Raw genomic sequence first — 27,557 nt, 5'->3', positions numbered from 1 at the left:
GTGAGATTTCATTTGCAAAATGTCCTAAAACAGTAAAAATATGTTCAGAGGTGCAAGTGAAAGTCGCTCAGTAGTGTCTGACTCTTTGCAAGCCCATGGACTATATAGTCCATGGAATTCTCCAGGCCGAATGCTGGAGTGGGTAGCCTTTCCCTTCTCCAGGGGATCTTCCCAACCCAGGGATCGAACCCAGGTCTCCCACATTGCAGATGGATTCTTTACCAGCTGAGTCACCAGGGAAACCCAAGAATACTGGAGTGGGAAGCCTATCCCTTCTCCAGCGGATCTTCCTGACCCAGGAATTGAACTGGGGTCTCCTGCATTGCAGGTGGACTCTTTACCAACTGAGCTACCAGTGAAGTCTCAGAGGTAGTCAAATTTAAAGAAAAGTTAAGGGAGTGATTGTGATGAAAGTAGGATATTTATTACCTCAGTGAAGTGATGCGTTATTGTAAACTTAACCTTTTTTTTAAAATTATTACTACTGAGGCTGACTGTCTTTTCATTCAGATTTTCTGCTTCATGAGATACATTTCCAGATATTTCTTTCATTTTTTATTTGGGTTGTTTGTCTTTTTCTTACTGTATTTTTATATATCTAGGAATTCTATGTCAGTTATATGTGTACTCAGTAGCTTTTATTTTTACTTTCTTAATGATATCTTTGAAGGAAAGTTCTCACTTTTAATGTCATTGAATTTATCAAAAATTTTTTCTGCTCTTTTTTCTTTTTGTATTCTGTTCTTCACACAATTGTTAGCATGATTTTTTTTTTAGAAAAACACAAACCAGAATCTATCATTTCCTTAAAAACCTCAATTGCTTTTCATTGCTTTTAGAATAAATCTGATTTAACCATAGCTTGACAATCCCAGGTGATATAGTGGTAAAGAATCCGCCTGCCAATGCAGGAGATGTGGATTCAATCCCTGGGATGGGAAGAGCCCCTGGAGTAGGAAATGGCAACTCACGTGACCATTATTCTTACCTGAGAAATTTTTTCTTGTCCTTCCATGGACAGAGAAGCCAGGTGGGCCACATGTGGGGCCACAAAGAGTCAGACATGATTGAGCAGCACGCATGCAACTATAGCCTAAGAGGACCTAAAGGATCTGCATTCTGCCTGCTTCTCTGACCTTATGTTTTACTACTCCCCATGTTGTTCATTGCATTTCAACCACAGTGACTTTCTTTCTGCCACTCTTCTTCCCTTTCTCTGGAATAGTCTCCCTTGAGATATTTTGTGTCTGGCTTGTCAATATTTGGGTCTCAGCTAAAGTATCTGTTAGACTGACTTTCTCTGATCACTACATCTAAATAGCTCCCCACCCTCCAGTTACTGTTTCTTCAGTATTCCCTTTTATTTATCACTCTTTTCAAAGTCTTATATTTTCTTATAAATTTATTGATTCTGTTCTCTTCTCACACCCCTATTAATATATATTCATAAAAAAGGGATCTTACCACTTTTAATCATTCTGTATCTCCTATGTCTAGAATTGTGTGTAACATAGGCACTTGATACTAAATAATCTATGAATGTAGTCTGTTTCCAGACTATTTTTTTAAAAATTAATGTTAAAACTATTTGGATCATTCTTTTGAACATTTATAAGAAATGACTCATGGCACTTTCCTAAAGGATTGATCTCTAGTCATGTCACTTTCTTACTCTTTGAAAATTTCATACCATCCTTTGTCTCCTCAAGCCTCTCTTCCCCAACCCTGTTCTTTTTTCCTTCATACTAATTAGATGACCTTGCCTCATATTTCCAAAGAAATAGAAGCTATCAGATGAGAATTATCTCACATTTCTACCACCAAAAGTATAGGAGGCTGTGAAATTTAGACTCTTTAGGCAAACTGCTAGTTTCATGGTTGACTTTAATTCATGTGTAAACATATAAAGTATGTCACAAGAATATAAAAATATTGTCATTTATTTGATTGCATTATTGCTTTTTATTATTTATGATTCTGCCTGAAACCATATAGTTGCTGCAATAACTTTCTATTTATAATTATTTTAGGAATATTTTGAAAAGAAAAGGTTAAAATCAAAAATGAAATTACTGGGAGTTTTATCCCCTGTCAATAATTCTACTGTCAGTTTAGACCTCCTTAACCTGTATATGGTAAATCAGATATCTTGCCAGAAGAAAACATCTGGTAAGTAAATTTTTCTAATACCATTTTTTTAATTTCATTGTGATTATAAGATTTAGTTTTCTAATAAGTGTAATTTTAGAACTCAAAAGGATGTGGAAAGGAAACTTTTAAAACTTAGTTGCCTGCTTAAATAAGATTTGTTAATTTTTGCTTAAAGTCTCTTATTCCTTAATCCATTTATTTTTATTTTTAGTTTGTATAAATGTTATATAAAATTAATTTTATAAGGTATGGTTAGACTTATTACAGTGCAGCTGTTTCAGTTACTACATTATTCTGTCTTGGCAGTTAGTTACCAAAGTTCAGCTAAAGAGCAGGAAATAAATGTATTTATTATCTTATACTATTTAGAGAATCTGTTTAAAAAGGAAGAGATGAAAAGATTTTTGTCTCAATAATTAGTTTCCTATCTCACAACATAAATAATTTCTCAGGCATTCTTGGGGTGTTAATTATAGTAGTCTTAATACTTCAAAATAAAGTTCATTTTGGCTTGCACTTTGATTCTTTAAGTAAATAAAAAAGGTTAATCAGACTATTTTTTTTCCTATCTCAAGGGACCTTTGTCTGATACTTAATTTTTAAAACAAGTGCTAAAATGAGAGCTTAAAAGAGTTCATAAATGATAGATAGAAATTGATTATAGTATTCTTAGTATCCCCTCTTTTCCTTTCTCTGTCATTTTTTGTTTCTCCCTCCACAGAGCGGTTTACACAAGTGAAAAACTTTTACTGTAGTAAAAGTAAATACATAATTCATGGACTTTAGGAACAAAAGTTTTTGTTGTAAATCTGGTTTTACTTTCTTCACTTATATAATACTCTTGTCAACTATACTCACCTTTTACGTTAGATCTTCAGATCTTAATCGTCATACAGCTCAGAGTTTGTGCCCTTTTGCCAGCCTCTGCCTATTTCCCCTTCTCTCTCATCCTCAGCCCCTGGAAACCACTTTTCTACTCTGTGTTTCTATGAGTTTGACTTTCTTTTTTTAAGAGGTTCCTCATGTAAGTGATACCATGCTGTATTTGTCTTTTTCTGTCTGGCTTATTTCACTTAGCATAATATTTTCAGGGTCCATCCATGTTGTCATAATTGGCAGGATTTTCTTCCTTCTCAAGGCTAAAGACTATTTTGTGTATACCCTATCTCTTTGTTTTCCATTCATCCATTGACAGACACTTAGGTTGTTTCCATATCTTGGTTATTGTGAATAATACTTCAGTGAACATGAGAGTGCAGATTTGTCTTCAAGATCCTTTTTCGTTTCTTTTGGATATATATCCAGAAGGGGTATTGCTGAATCTTGTGTTAGTCTACTATTAATTTTTTGAGGAACCGCCATTCTGTTCTCCATAGTGGCTGAACCAATTTACATTTCCACCAACAGTGCACAAATGTTTCCTTTTCTCCACATTCTTGTCAGCACTTGTTATCTCTTGTCTTTTTGATAATTCCTTCTGACAGGTTTGAGAAGATGTCTTATTGTGGTTTTGCTTTGCATTTTCCTGATGATTAGTGATATTGAGTATCCCTTGCCATTTGTATATCTTTTTTGGAAAAATTTCTATTCAAGTCCTCTGCCCATATTTAAATTAGTTTTTTTTTTTGCTAATGAGTTATGTGAATTCTTTATATATTGTGGATATTAACCCCTTATCAGATATGTGATTTGCAAATACTTTCTCCCGTTCCCTAGGTTGTCTTTTCATTTTGTTAATGGTTTCTTCTGCTATGCAGTAGCTTTTTAGTTTAATGTAGTCTCACTTGTTTATTTTTGCTTTAGCTGCCTTTGTTTTGATGTCAAATGCAAAAAATGACCAAAATGGAGGACAAAGAGCTTACCCTTTATGTTTGCTATATTTTCTTTTAAGAGTTCTATAATTTTGAGTCATACGGTTTTTACTTTTTTTTTCCTTGGACCATGTGCAGCATGCAGAATCTTAGTTCCTCAACCAGGGAACATCATTATCTCAAAGACAGAGGGACACTGAGAGGAATCTAAATGAACAGGACTGCTCTTTTCCCCAATTTACTATACACTGTGGTCATACTCCTTTTTTGTCCTATCACATTTTCCATAACTTTTCCATTTCTCATCAGACCTAATGTAAAAATACTCAGGTTTAAACACTTCTTTGGGTCTTCATTTTCTTATGAAGTTTTCTGTGTACAGCTCATTAAATAAGTTTGTATGCTTTCCTCTTGTTAATCCCTCTTTTGTCACAGGAGCCCCAGTTGGGAGTTTAGAAGGGTAGAGGATAGAGGTATTTTTACTCTCCTTTAAAACAAGACTTTATAAGTAAGGCTCAACTAACAGACATTCAAATAATGTTATGAACTGAATGTTTGTGCCCCCCCCCCCCCGCCCCCCACCGCCCCATTCAAATTCATGTATTGAAATTCCAACTTGTAATGGTTCAGGAGGGACTTTTAGGAGCCCATTAGGTCATGAGGGTGGAACTCTCATGAATACAATTGTACCCTTATTAAAGAAATATCAACAACCTCAGATATGCAGATGATACCACTCTAATGGTAGAAAGTGAAGAGGAACTAAAGATTCTCTTGATGAGGGTGAAAGAGGAGAGTGTAAAACCTGGCTTAAACCTCAACATTCTAAAAATGGAGATCATGGCATCCAGTTCTATCACTGCATGGTGAATAGAAGGGCAGAAAGTAGATGTAGTGACAGATTTTCTTTTCTTGGGCTCTGAAATTACTGTGGACAGTGACTGCAGCCATGAAATTAAAAGACACTTGCTCCTTGGAAGGAAAGCTATGAGACGCCTAGACAGCATATTAAAAAGCAGAGGTGTCACTTTGCCGACAAAGGTATGTATATAGTCAAAGCTATGGTTTTTTCAGTAGTCATGTGCTGATGTGAGAGCTGGATGTAAAGAGTGCTGAGTGCTAGAGAACTGATACATTCAAATAAGTCCATCCTAAAGGAAATCAACCCTGAATATTCATTGGAAGGACTGATGTTGAAGCTGAAGCTCCAATACTTTGGGAAGAACCAAGTCATTGGAAAAGACACTGATACTGGGAAAGATTGAGGGCAAAAGGAGAAAAAGGCAACAGAGGATGAGATGGTTAGATAGCATCACCGACTTAATGGACATGAATCTGAGCAAGTCTGAGATAGTGAAGGACAGAGAAGCTTGGCATGCTGCAATCCGTGGGGTTGCAAAGAGATGAACACAACTTAGTGACTGAACAACAACAACAACGAAACCCGAGAGAGCTCTTTCTCCCTTTCTACCATCTGAGAGCACAGTGAGAAGATGGTTGTCTGAGAAACAGGAAGCAGGCCCTCAACAGACACCAAATTTGCCAGCACTTTGATCTTGGATATCCCGGCCTCCAGACCGGGAAATAAATTTCTGTTCATAATCCACCCAGTCTATGGCATCCAGTTACAGCAGCCTTGAAAGGACCAAGGTACTTAACTAAAAGGAAGGTCAGTGGTGCAGCTGGGCTTCAGAAACTGCTTGAATCAGAGCCTTTGAATTCAGTCAAGATTCTTTCTCACTTCAGATATTAGCTTCATTCTCTCAGACTGCCTTCATCATTGGGGCTTAAAACATTACCTTAAAAAACTAACATTGCTCATCTCTCCTAGTTTTGCCATTAGAGAAACACTGAGAGATGTTTCACTGGTCCTGAACTTTTGAAAATTCCACTGAAGGATTTTGCCTTACCCCAGGTCTTAGCACTGGAACAATTACTCCTAACCAGAGGGAACAGTTCTTAATTCTTCTTGGGTTAGATGTCTACCACTTCACCAATTATTTTTACCGAAAGGCAGGGTTTTATAAAATGGTGGAAAGTCTCCACTAGAACTGTATAGTTGATGCATGTGTAAAAAGCATTTCCCAGAAAAGAAAAGTTGTTACAAGTACTGAACAGACAAAACAGAGACTTCTTCTATAGAGACAGATTCTGCTTCTATAAATTTTAAAAATCTAGTGAGGGAAATAGAGTTAATCAAGAACAACAAAGGATGGTAAGTGTTATAATAGAGAACCTATATAATGCTATGAGAATGTGTAAGACAACATCTGATATGGTCTGGGTGTCAAGGAAGTATTAGAGGAAGAAAAAAGTAGAAGGAATTTAGTATAACCCCTTTCAAGAGGAGTATATAAGATGATAAAGTAAAAAGAATGATTCATAATATCTGAGATAGTATTGTAATGATGTCTAGCATATATAGAATACAGGTGGTTTCAGTAAATTTCTAAAATGTGCAGTTATTTAATGAACATAGTATATCAAATGATGCTTTAAAAAGATTTTTTCTTATAATTTTTTATAATTATATTTTTTTTCATTCTAGAAACTGTGAGAAAACCAATGCACGTGAATATGAATAAAGACATAAAAATGCCTCTAAGAAAGCATGATATAGAACTTCCAATGTCACCTAACTGTGTACCATCTAACCTCTGCATTGATGATATAGAAAACAAGTAGGTTTTAGCTAGGTTATATTAATGTATCTATCTGATGTACATGTTACATTAATATATAATATAGCATCATATATTATTATATATTATTTAAATGGTCATTATTGTTTTACTGTTTTATTCACTGGAAGATATACAGAGGATTTATTCTTCTATAATAGCTCCAGTTTTTGTTTGTTCAGCTATTATAATATCATTAAGCTATTAAGACATTTATCAAATGACCAAATGTCCATACTAAGTTTTTTGTACATATAGTTTGACTTTATCATAAAATATCTCTCTTATAACAATGTAATTTTTAGAAAACTCAATAATATTATGATCTGGAATGAATAGAGTTACTTAGAGTTCCATATGTTTTCATGTATTTGTATATAACTGTGAATTTTAAATTGATATATAAAGATGGTCAATTTTATTGCCAGCTATGTTTTTAATCTTAAAATTTTATTTTTGTTAGTGTATACTATCAAACACTAGACACCAAGGAAGAACTTGAGCCAGTTCAGGTGAGATTTTTTAAATTAAATTTTATTATTTTGATAGTTGTGATATGCCAACAAATGATATAAATTTTTCAAATACTGGAAAAACATATTTATAATTATTCTTTTCAAAGTTTTTAATATAAGGAACCTACACCTTAATATTTTAACCAATTGCTTATGAGAAACATTTTGGAGTTCTGATAAGGTAGATGAGGCCTATGTGTGTGTAACATTTGCTTCTGCTTGTTACTGACAAGTTGTAAAGGATAGTTCATTTGGAGATTCCTGTTTTTGGTTCATGTGATCATTAGTAATTCATCTCTTCACACAGTGATCAGATTGTTTGATTTCATATGAAACTATTATTTTCGATAGTCTTGTTGATCCTAGGATTATTTTTCAAAGTATTGCAAATGATTATTTTTTTTAGCAAATTTTAATTTTTAAAAATTTTGTTTACTTATTTTTTAATTGAAGTATAGCTGATTTACAATGTTGTGTTTGTTTCAGGTGTACAGTATAGTGGCTTAATTATATATATATTGAAATTTTTTCCTTTATTATTGTTGTTCAGTAGCTCAGTCGTCTCCAACTCTTTGTGATCCCGTGGACTGCAGCACACCAGGCTTCCTGTCCTTCACTGTCTCCCAGAGTTTGCTCAAACTCTTGTCCATTGTGTCAGTAGTGCCATCCAACCAAACATCTTTTAATTTCATGGCTGCAGTCACTGTCTACAGTGATTTTAGAGCTCAAGAAAAGGAAGTCCGTCACTGTTTCCAATTTTTTCCCATCTATTTGGCATGAAGTGATGGCATTAGTTTTTTGAACGTTTTTCTTTATAGGTTATTACAAAATATATATTTTAAAGTATTTGTTTATATATTTATTTGGAAGCATCAGCTCTTGCAGCACACAGGATCTTCACTGAGTCACGTGGGATCCTTTGTTGAGGCCGTGGACTCTAGTTGTGCATGTGTGTTCTTCATGTGGGCTCTGGAGCACATGCACTCAGTAGTAGCAGCATGTAGGGTTAGTTGCTCCACAGCTTATGCGACCTTAGTTCCTGGACCAGGGATCAGATCCATATCTCCTGCATTGCAAGGTGGATTCTTAACCCCTGGACCACCAAGGAACTTCCAGTTATTACAAAGTATTGAGTATAGTTCTCTGTGCTATCCAGTAGGTTCTTATTGGTTATTCTCTTTGTATATACTAGTGCCTGGGTGCTCAGTCGCTCAGTCATGTCCGTCTGATTCTTTGTGACCCACATGGACTGTAGCCCACCAGGCTTCTTTGTCCATGGAATAGTCCAGGCAAGAATACTGGAGTGGGATCCTCCTCCAGGGGATCTTTCCGACCCAGGGATCGAACCCATGTTTCCTGTGGCTCCTGCATTAGCAGCTAGATTCTTTACCACTGAGCCACTTGGGAAGCACATAGTATATGTGGATATATTAATCCCAGTGTATATGTTAATCCCAACTTCTTAATTTATCCCTCCCCACTTTCGACTTTGGTAACTGTAAGTTTGTTTTCTATGTCTGTGGGTCTATTTCTGTTTTGTAGATAAGTTCATTTGTATCTATTTTTTTAGATTCCATTTATAAGTGATATCCTGTGATATTTGTCTTTCTCTGTCTGGATTACTTTTCTTAATATGGTTATCTCTAGATCTATCCATGTTGCTGCAAATGGCATTATTTTGTTCTTTTTTATAACTAAGTATATATATATATCACATATTCTTTATCCATTCATCTGTTCGTGGACATTTAGGTTGCTTCCATGTCTTGACCATTGTAAATAGTGCTGTGATGAACATTGGGATGCATGTATCTTTTCAAATTATGGTTTGCTTCAGATATATGCCCAGGAGTGGGATTTCAGGAGCATATGATAGCTCTATTTTTAGTTTTTAAGGAACCTTCATACTATACTCCAAAGTGAATCTGTAAATTGCCTTGGGTAGGGAGTCATTTTAACAACATTAATTCTTCCGGTTCAGGAACATGGTATATCTTTCCATCCATTTGTGCCATCTTCAGTTTCTTTCATTGGTGTCTTACCATTTTCAGAGTATAGATCTTTTGCCTCCTTAGACAGGTCTCTTTCTAGATATTTTCATCTTTGTGATGTGATGGTAAGTGAAATTGTTTCCATAATTTCTCTTTCTGATCTTCCATTGTGAGTGTATGGAAATGCAATAGATTTCTCTGTGTTAATTTTGTATCCTGCAACTTTATCACATTCACTGATGTGCTCTAGAAGTTTTCTGGTAGCATCTTTAGGGTTTTCTATGTATGAAAGTGAAAGTCTGTCAGTCATGTCCGACTCTTTGCGACCCTTTGGTTGCAAATAGACTCTTTGGACTGTATAGTCCATGGAATTCTCCTGGCGGAATACTGGAGTGGGTAGCTGTTCCCTTCTCCAGGGGTTTTTCCCAACCCAGGGATCAAACCCAGGTCTCCCACATTGTGGGTGAATTTTTTTTACCAGCTGAGCTACCAGGGGAGCAAATATAGTGTCATGTCATCTGCAGATGGTGACAGTTTTACCTCTTCTTTTCCAATTTGGATTTTTTTTTCTCTTTCTTTTTTGACTGCTATGGCCAGGACTTCCAAAACTGCACTAGTAAAAATGTGGACATCCTTGTTTTATTCCTGATCTTAGAAGAAATGGGTTGAGTATGGTGTTTACTGTGGGTTTGTCATATATGGCCTGTATTATGTTGAGATATGTTCCCTCTATTCCCACTTTCTGGAGAGTTTTTATCATAAATGGATGTTGAATTTTATCAAAAACTTTTTCTGTATTTATTGAGATGGTCATATGACTTTTATTCTTCAGTTTGTGAATGTGGTATTTTACACTGATTAATTTGTGGATATTGAAAAATCTTTGTGTTGCTGGGGTAAATACTACTTGATCATGGCATTTGTTGTTCAGTCGCTAAGTCATGTTTGACTCTGCATCCCATGAATTGCAGCGTGCCATGCTTCCCTGTCCTTCACTATTTCCCGGAGTTTGCTCAAACTCATGTCCACTGAGATTGTGATGCCATCCAACCATCTCATCCCCTGTCACCCCCTTCTCCTCCTGCCTTCAATCTTCCCCAGCATCAGAGTCTTTTCAGTCAGTTCTTTGTTTGCATCAGGTGGCTAAAGTATTGAAGCTTCGGCTTCAGCGTCAGTCCTTCCAATGAATAGTCAGGGTTCATTTCCTTTAGGATTGACTGGTTTGATCTTTCAGTCCAAAGGACTCTCAAGAGTCTTCTCCAGGACCACAGTTCAAAAGCATCAATTCTTCAGCACTCAGCCTTCTTTATGGTCCAGCTCTCACATCCATACATGACTACTGGTATATGATTCTTTTAATGAATTGTTGGATTCAGTTTGCTAATATTCTCTTGAGGATTTTTCATCAGTGATATTGGCCTGTAATTTTCTTTTGGGGAGTACCTTTGTCTGTTTTCTGTATTAGGGTGATGGTGGCTTCATACCATGAGTTTGGAAGTGTACCTTTCTCTGCAGTTTTTGAAATAGTTTTAGAAGGATAGATGTTAACTTTTCTCCCAATGTTTGGTAAAATCCATGTGTTAAGTCATCTGGTCCTGGACTTTTGTTTGTTGAAAGTTTTAAAGTTACAGGTTCAATTTCAGTACTTAAAATTGGCCTGTCATATTTTCTATTTCTTCCTTGTTCATTCTTGAGAGATTGTACCTTTTTAAGGATTTATAAACCTGGGTCTCCTGCTTTGTAGGCAAATTATTTACCGTCTGAGCCACCAGGAAAACCCAGCAGTCTCTTGTGGTCCTTTGTATTTCGGTGGTGTTGGCTGTAACTTCTTTTTCATTGCTAATTTCATTGATTTGGGGCTTCCCTGGTGGCTCAAACAGTAAAGAATCTGCCTGCAGACCCTGGTTCAATTCCTGGATCAGTAAGATCCCCTGGAGAAGGGAGTGGCTAGCCACTCCAGTATACTTGCCTGGAGAATTCTATGGACAGAGAAGTCTGACGAGCTACAGTCCATGAGGTCACAAAGAGTCAAACACAGCTAAGTGACTAACACTTTCACTTTATTGATTTGTACCCTTTTGCTTTTTTTCTTGATGACTCTGAGTAAGGTTTATCAATTTTGTTTATCTTTTCAAATAACTAACTTTTAATTTTTTGATTTTCTGTTGTTTTTTAGTGTCTACTTCATTTATTTTCTTCTCTGAGACTTATGAATTCTTCTACTAATTTTGGGTTTTGTTTATTCTTCTCTTAGTTGCTTTAGGTATAAGATTAGATTGTTCATTTGAGATTTTCCTTGTTTTCATGATGTAAACTTATATCACTGTAAACTTCCCTCTTAGAGATACTTTTAGCAAATAAAATTGCATTCAATTAGAAAATGAACAGATTGTGGTTAAAGTTTGAAATATTAAGATCTAAGGCTATAGTAATGTTTATCCTTTCTTTTCCTTAAATTGCTGAAGTTAGTGACAGAAAGGTAGAAACAGTGATATAAAATCTCTTGAAAATCTTGTCAGCTGTGCTGTGCATTCATGAAACTGAGGCTTTCCATTTTTGGATGTCATGTAGTAGAATGGGACTTGAGGGTGGAGAGGACCCAGAATGATAAAGTCCAGTGAAAAGGAGCTCTTCAGTATAATCTTAGCTGATAAACTCCCTGGTCTTAATAAGTCTTGTCAGTTGCTGATTGACTTGCCTTTCTTTCCTTGGAACTTTTTCTGCATTTCATGACCTTTTTTGCTTCTTATTTTTCACTTTTCTCATCTCTCATTTATACATTTTGGCAAATCAAATGATTGTGTCTTTCCTGTAGTTATCACAAGTCATGGGCTCATATAGAATGTTTTAACCTCAGTTCAACAGAATAGAAAACTGCATTTTCACTCCACTATCTTTTTCAGCAGAAGTATCTTCCAGTGGAAATACTACAAAACAAAATTTCATTCCCAGAATAGTACCTAGTCTTCAGAAAGTTGCATATAAAAAGAGGCAGGATGAATAAGTGTCTTTGAATCGAAGATTCTTAGCATTTTGATACCATTATATTTTATGATATGTTCTTTTCTTATTTATAGATTTTAAAATATTAGTTGTAACTTGCTGTAGATATAGTCACAATAGGATATAAATTAGGTATAAAGTTCCTCTTAGGTCAAAAACTTAATTTTCTGCACTGTAGGAGATTATGAATTCAAAAACTGAAATGTTTAAAAATCTTTGAAAAAAATCATTTTTTAAGTAAAATTGATAGTGAAACTGAAAACCTTTCAGTATGTTACATAATAGTATGATGATTATAATCACAGTAAATAAATAGTTGGTGATGTCATGGTGGCCCAGTAAGTGTGTTATAGAAAGGATCCTGTGAATAGCGATATATAACCTCAGTGATATCATAGTAGCCTATTAAGTGTGAATTGTGATGACTTGATTCTTTTTTTTTTTTTTTTTTTTCTTAAATTGATGACTTGATTCTTTTCATGATTTGACAGATGCCGACTGGTATATGCATTTCAATTATAATTATACAAATATGTAGAGATGTGTAATGCTAAAATGTTTAATTATTTTATGCGCTAAGGTTAAGAATACTAAAAATTCAAAATTTAAAATTCTGAAATATATCTTCCATAGAAAATGCCAAGAAGTGATTTTCTATTAAATTTGCATAGATTTTAAAAATGAAATTATTAAAGATTACTGTGTGTGTGCTTGTGCTTCGTCAGTCAGTCGTGTTTGACTTTTCGTGACCCCATGGACTGTAGCCCGCCAGGCTTCTCTGCCCATGGTATTTTCCAGGCAAGAATACTGGAATGGGTTGCCATTTCATCCTCTAGGGGATCTTCCTGACCAGAGATTGAACCTGTGTCTCTTGTGTCTCCTGCATTCCTGGCAGATTCTCTACCTGCTGAGCCATCAGGGATTATTGTATTAATATATAATGGTAGTGAGGAAAATGGTTATATAAATGCTGTGTCTTATTAGCAGGAATATTTATTTTGAATTCCTCCCAATTTTAGCATGCAGTGGTTTATGCCATATTTGTGTATTATTTATAAATTAATTTATAATTATAAATTTATTAGTTATAGTTATGCTATTTTATAGCTATATAATATATATCATGATTCACTTTTATTAAAGTATGTTTTCTGTTTTTCAGAAAAGAAAAATTGAAGTACTGATATTGTGTTTCAATGATATGTGTTAGCCTTATTAATTTAAGAACCCAGTAATTTTTGAAGGATGCAGTGAAAAATATTCAATTATCCTTTCAGTTTGTATTTTACAAGACTAAAACTTGCATCCTAGATCTGCTTAAAACTCATGCTTATTTTTTAAAATAATTTATAGGCTAGAGAATGAAATACTCTGTAATCTAAATATGATCTCCTACTTATAGATTATAGATTAGTGATTATCTGCAGAAGGATAAATAATGCTATACTTAATAGAGCAGAAGACAGCAACAAGAGTCTTTTGTACTTGTCCAAGGCATATTGTCACATTGTGAAGTTTTAGTGAAGTGTTTAATAGTTTATTTGGAGGGATTTGAAGAAAAGTGAGAAGAACTGAAATGAAATTATAAGATACAAAGGAAAGTTAATTGAAAAAAAAGTTAGAAAAAATTTGGTCTGGGACTCACTTCTCACTGCCCTGGAGAAGTTAATATTTGAGCCAATACATAATATCCCTCTCTTTTGATGTGTTTGTGTGTCACTCGCTCTGAGGAGTGAATTTGTCTTTGTACTTCTGTCACTCTCTCTGAGACTGAGATGTGAGAGGTATTGTCAGACTTTATTTTCGGCTTTCCCTTACTTTACACCTTTATATTTTTTTGAAGCCTTTCAGTATCTCTTTTTGTCTCCCTCTCTTTTTTATCTATTTCTGTCATTGATTTTCTGTGGACTTACCTCTATGTTTCATGGTTTACAGATAAATAAATATATACTTCAGATGTAAATTATTACTGCTGGATAGATTAATGTTGAGCCAATAAAATAGCTTATGATACTTTCCACATTAATAAATGGATTATTTCAATTGCTTTTCTCAATAGTCTTCCAATCCTTGCTGCATTTTGCACTCAATGATATTGATATTCAGAAATATTAAAGTAGCAGTCTAAAATTTTACTCAGTAGATGGAAAAACTGAGTTAAGTACAGCTTTTTTCATGGGAGAGGTTATGTGATTTCTATGAGAGAAATTTAACTTTTATTTACTCAAGATCCTGGTGTTCTGGGTATTTTTTAACCAGTGAAAAAATATTTAGCTCACCGTAGTATCAACTGTACTATTTTAATAATCACTCAAATACTGATATGCTTTCATTGTTAGAAACTATGTTATTTTTAACTAGGATGCAATTATTTTCTTTTAGATTAAAATAATACATTTTTTGAATATATGTATATTAATTTAAATGGCATTTTATGGTAAATAATTTAAATTGTGTATCTGTACATTACCATTTTGGCAGCTCTTCCTTTCTTTTTCAGCTCAGTAATGTTAATTATTCTCACTCCTTGGTTTCTAAATTAAATGACAATCAAGATACTTTCAATCCATCATGTGAAACAGCACAATCTGGACCATTATTTGAAAGATTAAACAGGTAAGCAAAGATGTTGAAGGTAATAAAGAACCTGTAGCATTTATTTCTTAAATTATTAATTTGCTTTTAACAGACACAATTATTTTTAGTTAGAGATGTAAACAGACCTAAATATTACTGCTAGAAAAAAAACACTATCAATAAAATATAGTATTTCATTAAATCACTTTTAAGTAATTATTGTCGAATTGACCTTTAACTGATTTATTTTTAAAAATATTTGGGGCCAAGGTGTTTTGCACCTGTTTTATAATTTCCGTGAATTACTAGTTTCCTTTATTGTGTCGTATTGTATTAACTTCTTTTTCATATCTGGTAATTGATCAGTGCCCTATTTTTATTTTCTAGACATCTGTATATAAACCCTAGTTCTTTTTTAAAAAATCCACTGAACTTGTCAAACCGGTTTGAATTATTTCTTGTTAATTGTGATGAGAAACCTTGACTCTGTAATCCTATCCAAGTCTTCATATTAGTAGATAGCACCACTATTCACTCAGTTGCTTAAGCCAAAATAAAAGTTGTCCTTGATTTCTTCCTTTTCTACATCTCTCAATATACATTTCACCAGCAAAGTATTGTCATTTCTGCATTCTAAGAAACCTTAATATTATCTACTTACGTGTTCATCTCTAAGGGTTCCATCCCACTCTAAGCAAACACTGCTTCTTGCCTGGAGAATTGTAAAAGCCACAAAACACTTCTTTTTTCTCTTTGTTGTGAGATTTTTTTTAAACAACTTTATTAATGTATAATCAACATATAACAAACTGAACTTAACCTAAAATGTGCACTTTGGTAAGTTTTGGCATATTTTAAAAATAATGAACTTATTCATCGTCTCCTGTAGTTTCTTGGGCACCTTTGTAAATCCATTCTTCTGGTCATTTCATATTGCTTACTCCCATCCCAAGGCAACTGTTGATCTGATTTCTGTTACTATTGATTAGTCTGTAAGTGGCATTATACAGTATGTTTTCCGATTTTTGGTTTATCTTTTTTCACTCAGCATAATTACTTTGAGATTCATCTTTGTTGTTTATTGTGTGTATCAGTAAGTCTATTTCTTTTTATTTCTGAGTAGTTTTCCATTGTATTAATATAGCAAAATTTATTCATCTGTTGATGGACAGTTGGGTTTTTTCTCCCAGTTTTGGCTATTCCAAAATAAAGCTACTATGAACATTGCTGTTGAAATCTTGTTTGAACATATGCTTTCATTTCTGTTGGGTAAGTATCTACAGGGCTTCCCTCATAGCTCAGTCAGTAAAGAATCTTCCTGCAATGCAGGAGATCCGGGTTTGATTCTTGGGTTGGGAAGATTCCGTGGAGAAGGAAATGACAACCAACTCCATATTCTTGCCTGGAGAATCTCATGGACCCAAGAGCCTGGCAGGCTACAGTCCATGGGGTCGCCCAAGAGTCAGACACAACTTAGCGACTAAACCACCACCAAATACCTACATATGGAATTGCTGGTGTATGTTTAACATTTTAAGAAACTGGCAGACATGTTTCCCAAGTGATTTGTGTCATTTCTACATTCCTATCAGCAAAGAATGAGAGTTCCATTTGCAGTACATCCTTGACAACACTTGATATGGTCTTTTAAAATTTATGCTACTTTAGTCAACATGTAATGGTATCATATTGGGGTTTTAATGGTGTTGGCATCTTTTCATGTGCTTACTAATCATTTATGTATGTTTGGTGAAATGCTTAGCCTTTTCATTTTCTTAATGGTGTCTTCTTGACATTAACCTTTTTTTTAAACAGAGGTTTTAATTTTTATAAAATGCAATTGGTTAATTTTTTATTTATGAATCATGCATATGGTGTCAAAGCTAACAAGTCTTTGCCTGAGGCAAGGTTATGAAGATTTTCTCTTATGTTTACTTCTGTCTTGTAGTTTTCAATATGACATTTTCCACTTTGAGTTAATTTTTTATGTATGGTGTGATGATCATAAGGCTATGGTATGATGAAATAAGGAACTATTTTCATCATTTGCATTTATGGAAAGAAAAGAATATCTTTACCCCATTGAGTGCTTTGAGATGTTTGTTGAAAGTTCACTGACAAAAGTATAAATTATTTTCCCCTGTAATCTCATTTCTGCTCTATTGAAAAATCGTGTCTGTTTTTATGTTTGTCACACTGTTTCAACTACTAAAGCTTTACTGTAAGTTTTGAAATTGGGAATTGTATTAGTCCTCCAATTTATTCTTCTTTTTCAAAAATGTTTTAGCTTGCCTTAGTCCTTTGCATTTTCATATGAATTTTAGGAACAGCCTGTCCATTTCTGGGGAAAAGGAAGTTTAATTTGATTTTTATAGGGATTGTTTTGAATCTATAGACCAATTTTGGTAAAATTTTAACATTTTAACAATAGTGGCTCTTCTAATCCATGAACATGAAATGTTTCTCCTAGTCAATCTTTGTCTTATGTATGTCTTAAGAGCTTTATTCTTAATAGTCCCAAACTTGAACTAACCCAGATGTCCATTAAGAATATTATATAATATTCATATAATGGAATAGTACACAGAAATGAAAAAAGTGAGCTGCTAATATATGTCATAGCAAGCAAGAATATGCATAAATCTCAATACAAAAAGATAATCATTGTATAATTTAATTTACATGACTTTCAGACAACAAGCAGAATAGTGGTTACTTTTTGGAGGTGTGAACTTAGAGGGCATGAGAGAACTTTCCAGTGTACTTGAAGTGAGCTTTTCTTTCTCTTCAGCTTTATTGACCTATAATCTGATGAATAAAAATTGTATGTATTTAAGTTGTCTGCTCTGATGATTTAATAGGCATACACATATTCAAATGATTACCATAATCAAGCTAATTGACACATCAATCACCTCACATAGTTACCATTATTGTATGTATGGTGAGACCATTTAAGATCTATTCTGTTAACAAATTTCAAGAGTAAATGTAGCATTAAGAACTATAGTCACCGTGTTGTACATTAGATCCCCAGAGCTTATTCATCTTGTGACTGGAAATTTGTACACTTGGACCAATATCTCTCCATTTCCCCCACTTCCTCAGTCCCTAGCAACCATGATACTACCCTCTGCATGTTTTAATTTGGGATTCTACATTTAAGTGAGATCTTACAGTATTTTTCTGTGTCTGGTTTTTTCACTTAGCATAATATCCTCCCTGTTCATTCATGTTGTCATAAATAGAAGAATTTTTATTTTTAGGGATGAATAATATTCCATCTTATTTAACATCCTTTCATTTTTTCTCAGTAATTACAATAGCGTTCTATGTAATGAAACTAATTACAGTAGCTTTCAATAAGCCTCATGTTTACATTGTTAAATAAGTATTTTATTCTTTTTATGCTGTTATGAATGGCATTATTTTCATTTTTTAAAACTTTTTTGAGGTATAGTTGATTTACAGTTGTTAATTTCTGCTGTATAGCAAAATGACACAGTTAAACATATATATTTCTTTTCATCTTCTTTTCCACTATGGTTTATCACAGGTTATTGAATATAGTTTCCAGTGCTGTACAGTAGGACCTTGTTGTTTATCCACCCTATATATAATAGCTTGCATCTACTAATCCCAAACTCCTAATCCTCCTCTCCCCCAAGCCCCACTTGGCAACCACAAGTCTGTTCTCTGTGTCCACGAGTCTGTTTCACAGATAGGTATGTTTGTGTCATATTTTAGATTCTACATATAAATGATATCATATGGTATTTGTCTTCCTCTTTCTGAGTGACTGTGCTTAGTGTGATAACCTCTAGGTCCATCCATGTTGCTGCAGATGGCATTATTTCATTCTTTTTTATGGCTGAGTAATATATCATATATATTTAATATATATCTTTTTATCCATTCCTCTGTCAGTGGACATTTAGGTTATGTCCATGTCTTGGCTATGGTAAATAGTACTGCTACAAATATAGAGGTGCATGTTTTATTTGGGTTTGAATTATAGTTTTATCTGAGTATATGCCCAGAAATGAGATTGCTGGATGATATGGTAGTTCTATTTTTAGCTTTTTAAGGAGCCTGTCCATACTGTTTTCCACAGTGCTGTACCAAATTACATTCCTGCCAGTAGCAAAGGAGGGTTCCTTTTACTCCACACCCTCTCCAGCATTTGTTTGTAGACGTTTTAATAGTGACCATTCTGACTGCTGTGAGGTCAGAAGTTTTGATTTGCATTTCTCTAATAGTTAGAGAATCTTTTCATGCACCTATTGGCCATACAAATGTCTTTTTGGAGAATTGTCTATTTAGGTCTTCTGCCCATTTTTCAATTGGGTTATTTATTTCTTTGTTACTGAATTGTAAGCTGTTTTTCTATTTGGGAAGTTAATCCCTTGTCAGTTGTATCATTTGCAAATATTTCCTCCCAGTCTATAGGTTGTCTTTTCGTTTTGCTTATGGTTTCTTTTGCTGTGCAAAAGCTTGCAAGTTTGATTAGATCCCATTTGTTTATCTTTGCTTTTATTTCTGTTGCCTTGGGAGACTGACCTAAGAAAATACTGGGTACAATTTATGTCAAAGAATGTTTTGCCTGTGTTATCTACTAGACATTTTACAGTGTCTTGTCTTATATTTAAGTCTTTAGGCCCTTTTGAGTTTATTTTTGTGTAAATTGGAAGGGTGTGCTCTTAACTTCATTGATTTCTGTGTAGCTGTCTAACTTTCCCATTACTACTTGCTGAAGAAACTACCCTTTCCCCATTGTGTATTCTTGCCTCCTTTGTCAAAGATTAACTGTCTGTAGTTTCATGGGTTTATTTCTGGGCTGTCTACTCTGGTGTATTGATCCACATGTCTGTTTTTGTGCCAATCACATGCTGCTTTGATTACTACAGCTGTGTATTATTATCTGAAGTCTAGAAGAGTTATGACTCCTGCTCTGTTCTTTTCCTCAGGATTACTTTGGCAATTCTGGGTCTTCTATAGTTCCATATAAGTTTTAGGATTATTCATTCTAGTTCTGTGAAAAAACATCATGGGTAATTTAATAGGGATCACATTAAATCTGTAGATTGTTTTGGATAGTATGGCCATTGTAACAGTATGGATTCTTCCAACCCAAGAACATGGGATATCTTTCCATTTCTTTGAATTGTCTTCAATTTCTACTGTTAGTGTTCTGTAGTTTTCAGATATGTGTTTCACCTCCTTAGTGAGGTTTATTCCCAAGCATTTTTTGATGCAGTTTTGAAAGATACTAATTTTTTTCATGTTCCCTTTCTCTTATTTTATTGTTAATGTAAAGAAATGGAACCAATTTCTGTATGTTAATCTTGTATCCTGCTACTTTGCTGAATTTATTAGTTATAATAATTTTTGTATGGAGTCTTTAGTGATTTCTATATATAATATCATGTCATCTTACCATCAAGTGGTAAATTGACAATTTTGCTACTTCCCTACCAGTTCAAATACCTTTTCTTTCTTTTTCTTTTCTCATTGCTGTGACTGGGACTCCAATACAATGTTGAAGTGAAGTGATGAGAGTGGGTATCCTTGTTTGGTTCCAGATTTTAGAAGAAAGGATTTTAGCCTTTTACCATTGAGTATTAACATAGATATGAGTCTGACATAAATAGTTTGTATTATGTTGAAATATATTCCCTCTCTACCCTTTCATAAGGGTTTCTGTCATGAATTGATGTTGAATTTTATCAATTTTTTTTCTGTATCATGTGGTTTTATCTTTTCTTTTGTTGATGTATCATATTGATTTGTGTATATTGAACTATTCTTGTAACTGTGGGATGACTCCAACTTGGTATTGGTGTATGATCTTTTTTATGTGTTGTTGGATTTGATTTCCTAATGTTTTGTTGAGAATTTCTACATCTATGTTCATCAAAGATACTGGCCTGTAATTTTCTTCTTACTAAAAAAACAGTGGGTCCATAATGAAATCAAAGAAGAAATTTGGAAAATACCTTGAAGTTGGGTTCTCTGGTGGCTCAGTGTTAAATAATCTGCTTGTCAATGCAGGAGGCACAGGTTTGATCCCTTGTCCAGGAAGATCCCACATGCCATGGAGTAGCTAAGCCCATGTGCCACAACTACTGAGCCTGTGCTCTAGAGGCCAGGAACTGCAACTGTTGAGCCTGTGTGCTTCAATATGGGCTCAGTACTGAAGCCTGCATGCCCTAGAGCCTGTGCTCCACAACAAGAGAAACCACCACAATGAGGAGCCCATGCACTGCAATGAAGAGTAGCTCTGGCTCGCCACAACTAGGGAAAAGCCTGCACAGCAATGAAGACCCAGCACAGCCAAACATAAATTAATTAATTAATTAAAAAATACCTTGAGGCAAATGATAATGAAAACACAACCTTACAAAATTTATGGGATACAGCAAAAGGTGTTCTTAGAGGGAAGTTCATAGCAATACAGGCCTTCTTTAAGAAACAAGAAAAATCTTAAACAACACAACCCACCACCTAAAAAGAATTAGACAAAGAACAAACAAAACCTAAAGTCAGCCAAAGGAAGTAGATAATAAAGATCAGAGGAAATAAAATAGAGATTAAAAACAGTAGAAAAACTCAATATAACTGAGTTACTTCATTGAAAAGGTAAACAAAATTAACAAACCTTTGGCCAGGCTCATAAGGAAGAAAAGAAAGAACCCCCAAAAGGGAAAGTAAGAAATGAAAGAGGAGAAATCACTATTGATACTGCAGAAATTAAAAAAAAGCCAAGAAATTACTGTGAATAATTATTTGTGAACAAAGTTGATAATCTAAAAGAAATGGACAATTTTCTAGAAGCATACAGCTTGCCAAAACTGAGTCAAGAAAAAATAGATAAATTTAACTGGTCAATTGCTAGAAATAAAATAGAATCTGTAATAATAATAATAAACGCCCCTACAAACATAAGTCCAGAACCAGATGGCTCCACGGGTGAATTCTACCAAACATACAAAGAAAAAATTATACCAATTCTTTTCTAACTCTTCAAAAAAATTGAAGAAAAAGGAATACTCCCAAAGACATTCTATGAAGCCACCCATCAGTCTGATACCAAAACCAGACAAAGATACCACCAAGAAAGAAAATTACAGGCCAACATCCTTGCAATTATTTTATTTTCTTAAAATTGTTTTGTTTTATTGGAAAGGATCCTTATTGAGACATGTTTATGAAAAAAATAAAGTCTGAGCTGTTTCTTCACAAATCTTAAAAGAGACTGGAAAAGGTCAGTTTTCATTCCAACCCCAAAGAAAGGCAATGCCAAAGAATGTTCAAACTACCACACAGTTGCACTCATCATGGTAATTGCACGTTACACACTATCAAAGTAATGCTCAAAATACTCCAAGCCAGGCTTCAACAGTATGTGAACCGGGAACTTACAGATGTTCAAGCTGGATTTAGGAAAGACAGAGGAACCAGAGGTCAAACTGCCAGCATCCATTGGATCATCAAAAAAGCAAGAGAGTTCCAGAAAAACATCTACTTCTGCTTTATTGGCTATGCCAAACCCTTTGACTGTGTGGATCACAACAAACTGTGGAAAACTCTTAAAGAGATGGGAATACCAGACCGCCTGACCTGCCTCCTGAGAAATATGTATGCAGGCCAAGAGGCAGCAGTTAGAACTGGACTTGGAACAACAGACTGGTTCCAAATCTGGAAAGGAGTATGTCAAGGCTATATATTGTCACCCTGCTTATTTAACTTCTATTCAGAGTACATCATGCTAAATGTCAGACTGGATGAAGCACAAGCTGGAGTCAAGATTGCCAGGAGAAATATCAATAACCTCAAATATGCAGATGACACCACCCGTATGGCAGAAAGCAAAGAAGAACTAAAGAGCCTCTTGATGAAAGTGAAAGAGAAGAGTGAAAAAATTGGCTGAAAACTCCACATTCTGAAAACAAAGATCATGGCGTCTGGTCCCCTCACTTCATGGCAAATAGATGGGGAAACAGTGGAAACAGTGAGAGACTTTATTTTCTTGGGCTCCAAAATCACTGCAGATGGTGACGGCAGCCTTGAAATTAAAAGACACTTGCTCCTTGGAAGAAAAGCTATGACCAACCTAGACATATATTAAAAAGCAGAGATGTTATTTTGCCAACAAAGGTTCGTCTATTCAAACTGTGGTTTTTCCAGTAGTCATGTATGGATGTAAGAGTTGGACTATAAAGAAAGCTGAGCACTGAAGAATTGATGCTTTTGAACTGTAGTGTTGGAGAAGACTCTTGAGAGTCCCTTGGACTGCAAAGAGATCCAACCAGTCCATCCTAAAGGAAATCAGTCCTGAATAGTCATTGGAAGGACTGATGCTGAAGCTGAAACTCCAATCCTTTGGCCACCTGATGCGAAGAACTAACTCATTTGAAAAGACCCTGATGCTGGGAAAGGCTGAAGGCAGGAGGAGAAGGGGATGACAGGGGATGACAGAGGATGAGATGGCTGGATGGCATCACCAAGTCAATGGCCATGAGTTTGAGTAAGCTCTGGGAATTGGTGATGGACAGGAAAGCTTGGTGTGCTCCAATCCGTGGGGTCTCAAACAGTCAGACATGACTGAGTGACTGAACTGAACTGAACTGATCCATACTAAGTCAAACAAGTGAAATCAAAATGTTAGAATATGTATAATATATATATTTTAGAAAACTTAAGAATTTTTGCCTAACTTAAAAATTTATGACATTTTGATTCCACTTGTTTGATCTGCAGTTATTTTCCTAGTTTTATTTTTGGATGGGCTTCCCTTGTGGCTCAACTGGTAAAGAATCTGCCTACAATTTTTGAATAACCTGGCAGGCTATGGTCCATGGGGTCTCAAAAAAATTGAACATATCTTAGTGACTAAACAACAAATACAATATCATATTTAATTACTCTTTTGTCTGTGTCATTTCCTCAGGTAAGAATAGTGGAGTGGGTTTGCATATTCTTCTCCAGGGGATCTTCCAAGCCCAGGGATCAGACCCATATCTCCTGCTTGGCAGGAAGATTCTTTCCTGCTGTGCTAGCTGGGAAGGCCAAGTATGATGTTACCTTTAGGTTTTTGTAGGTGCCTTTTGTTCGGCTGCACTTCTATTCCTAGTTTATTGAAGGTTTTTATCATTGATTTGGTCAAATGCTCATTCTATGTCCTTTGAGATTATCTCGTAGTTTGTTTTTATTCTATTAATATATACATTACCTTACTTTCAAATGTTAAACCACGTTGCCTTCCTGGCATGAAGGCTGCTTAGTCATGTTCTAGAACCCATTTCATAAAGTGCTGGATTTTTTTTTGATAATATTTTGTTGATGATTTTTAAAAATATGTAGAGAGACTTATTTTATTATAGTTAATTCTGCCGTACAGCACAGTAACTCAGTTACACATGTATGTTGGATCTATTTTTTTCATATTCATTTCTATCATGGTTTATCATAGGATTTTTTTTAACTGGAGTGTATTTGTTTTGCAGTGTTGTGTTAGTTTCACCTGTACAACAGCATGAATCAGCTCTATGCATACATGTATCTCCTCCCTCTGTAGCCTCCTTCCCATCCCCACCATCCCACTCCTCTAGGTTATCACTGATCACCGAGATGAGCTCCCTGTGCTGTATGTACAGCTAGCTATCTGTTTTATACATGATCATATATACATGTCAATTCTGATTGCATCTATTTCATGGGGAATATTGGTCTGAATTTTTCTTTACTTATAATGTCTTTGTCTGGCTTTGGTACCAGAGTCATGATACTGGCTTCATAGCACAAGTTGGAAAATGTGTCTGCCTCTATTAATGGACGTATTTGTGGAGGCTGGTTGTGTGCATGCCAAGTCACTTCAGCCGTGTTCAACTCTTTGTGACCTGTGGACTGTGGCCCGCCAGGCTCCTCTGTCCATGGGATTCTCCAGGCAAGAATACTGGAGTGGGTTGCCATGTCCTCCTCCAGGGAATCTTCCCAACCCAGGGATTAACCCAGGTCTCCTGCATCTCTGAATTGCAGGCAGATTATTACCACTGAGCCACTGGGGTGTGGTTAATTTTTCTTTAAATGTTTCTGCACCTGGGCTTTTCTTAGAAAACTTTTAACTAATAATTCTTTTTTATTTTTTGCTTGTTACAAATTTACTCAGATTTTTAAATTTCCTTTTAATTTCTTTGTCATAATGTGTGTTTTTATAGGATTTCATCCATTTCATCTAAGTTATATTATTTGTTATTATATAGTTGTTCACGGTATTCCCATAGTCACTTTAATTTCTGTAAAAGTGTTGATATCCCTTCTTTAATTCCAGATATGTGTCTTTTCTACTTTTTTTCCTTGATTAGTATACCTAAATTTTTGCTAATTTTATTTGCTAAATTTTCAGTTTTATCAATTTTCTCTATTATTGTTTTTGTTTGCTTTCTATTCCACTGATATCTGCCCTGATGTTTGCGCAGATCCTTAGTCACATCTGACTTTTGTGACCCAATGGATTGTAGCCTGCCAGGCTCCTGTGTTCATGGGATTCTTCCAGTAAAAGTACTGGAGTGGGGTGCCGTTTCCTCCTCCAGGGGATCTTCCCCACCCAGGGACCGAACTCCCATTTCTCATGTCTCCTATGCTGGCCGGGGGATTCTTTACCACTAGCGCCACCTTGTTGTTGTTGTTGTTCAGTTGCCAAGTCGTATCCGACTGTTTGCGACCCCATGAACTGCAGCACCCCAGGCTTCCTTGTCCTTCACTGTCTCCCAGAGTTTGCTCAGACTCATATCCATTGAGTCAGTAATGCCATCAAATCCGCTCATTCTCTGCTCTCCCCTTTTCCTCTTGCCCTCAGTCTTTCCCAACATCAGGGTCTTTTCCAATGAGTTGGCTCCTTGCATCAGGTGGCCAAAGTATTGGACCATCAGCTTAAGCAAGAGTCTTTCCAATAAATATTCAGGGTTGATTTCCTTTAGAACTGACTGGTTTAATCTCCTTAACAGACCAAAGGACTCTCAAGAGTCCTCTCTAGCACCACAGTTCGAAAGCATCAATTCTTTGGCACTCAGGCTTCTTTATGGTCCAATTCTCGCATTCATACATGACTACTGGAAAAACCATGACTTTCACCAGACTGACCTTTCTTGGCAAAGTGATATCTCTGGTTTTTAATATACTGTCTAGATTTGTCATAGGTTTTTTCCCAAGGAGCAAGCATCTTTTAATTCCGTGACTGCAGTCACTAGCCACATTGATTTTGGAGCCCAGGAAAATGAAATCTGACACTGTTTCTACTTTTTCCATATCTATTTGCCATAAAGTGATAGGATTGGATGCCATAATCTTCATGTTTGAATGTTGATGTTTAAGCCAGCATTTCCACTTACCATTTTCACCTTTGTCAAGAGGCTCTTTAGTTCCTCTTCATTTTCTGCCATTAAAGTGGTTTAATCTGCATATCTGAGATTGTTGATACTTCTCCAAGCAATCTTGACTCCAGCTTATGAGTCCCCCAGTCCAGCATTTCATGTGATATACTACTATGCATGTAAGTTAAATAAGCAGGGTGACAATATACAGCCTTGTCATACTCCTTTCCAATTTTCAACCAGTTCATTTTTCCATGTGCAGTTTTAATTGTTGCTTTCTGTCCTGCATACAGGTTTCTCAGGAGTCAGGTAAGGTGGTGTCTGGTATTCCTATCACTTTATTAATTTTCCACAGTTTGTTGTGATCCACACAGTCAAAGGCTTTACTACAGTCAGTGAAGCAGATCTTTTTTTTTTCCAGTGCCACCTGGGAAGCCTCAAAAATGTGTAAATAGAGCTTCTATTATTGCTGTTGTTACAGTGACTAATTTGAGCATTCTCTGGCAAGGTCTTTGGGATTGGAATGAAAACTGACCTTTTCCAGTCCTATGGCCACTGCTGAGTTTTCCACATTTGCTGGCATATTGAGTGCAGCACTTTCACAGCATCGTCTTTTAGGACTTGAAATAGATCAACTGGAATTCTATCACCTCCACTAGCTTTGTTTGTAGTGATGCTTCTTTCTGAGGCCCATTTGGCTTTGCGTTCTAGAATGTCTGGTTGTGTAGGTGAGTGATCACACCATTGTGATTATCTGGGTCATGAAGATCTTTTTTGTATGGTTCTTCTGTGTATTCTTGCCACCTCTTCTTAATATCCTCTGCTTCTATTAGGTCCATACCATTGCTGTCCTTTATTGTGCCCATCTTTTCATGAAATGTTCTCTAATTTCTCTAATTTTCTTGATGAGATCTCTAATCTTTCCCATTCTATTATTTTCCTCTATTTCTTTGCATTGATCACTGAGGAAGGCTTTCTTATCTCTCCTTGCTATTCTTTGGAACTCTGCATTCAAATAGGAATATCTTTCCTTTTTTCTTTTGCCTTTTGCTTCTCTTCTTTTCTCAGCTATTTGTAAGGCCTCCTCAGACAACCATTTTGCCTTTTTGCATTTCTTTTTCTTGGGATTGGTTTTGATCACCACCTACTGTACACTGTCATGAACTTCCATCCATAGTTCTTCAGGCACTCTATCAGATCTAATCTCTTAATCTGTTTGTCACTTCCACTGTATAATCATAAGGGATTTGATTTAGGTCATACCTGAATGGTCTAGTGGTTTTCCATACTTTCTTCCATTTCAGTCTAAATTTTGCAATAAGAAGTTCATGATATGAACCACAGTCAGCTCCTGGTCTTGTTTTAGCTGACTGTATAGAGCTTCTCCATCTTTGGCTGCAAAGAATATAATCAATATGATTTTGGTATTGACCATCTGGTGATGTCCATGTGTGGA

At 35.3% G+C, this 27,557-nt stretch overlaps 1 protein-coding gene across 1 annotated transcript in view; it reads left to right on the top strand.

Moving 5' to 3' along the window:
• Positions 1-27,557, top strand: part of C3H12orf40 (chromosome 3 C12orf40 homolog) — an 82,021-nt gene that overhangs the window by 21,115 nt on the left and 33,349 nt on the right. Inside the window, exons 4-7 of the mRNA XM_043887000.1 lie at positions 2,031-2,169; positions 6,511-6,643; positions 7,107-7,155; positions 14,653-14,768. Coding sequence (XP_043742935.1) covers positions 2,031-2,169; positions 6,511-6,643; positions 7,107-7,155; positions 14,653-14,768 — 437 coding nt within the window. The remainder of the gene's footprint in view (positions 1-2,030; positions 2,170-6,510; positions 6,644-7,106; positions 7,156-14,652; positions 14,769-27,557) is intronic.

Source organism: Cervus elaphus, chromosome 3 (genome assembly GCF_910594005.1).
Source record: "Cervus elaphus chromosome 3, mCerEla1.1, whole genome shotgun sequence".
Classification (NCBI taxonomy): domain Eukaryota; kingdom Metazoa; phylum Chordata; class Mammalia; order Artiodactyla; family Cervidae; genus Cervus; species Cervus elaphus.
This window is presented reverse-complemented; position numbering and strand designations above follow the sequence as displayed.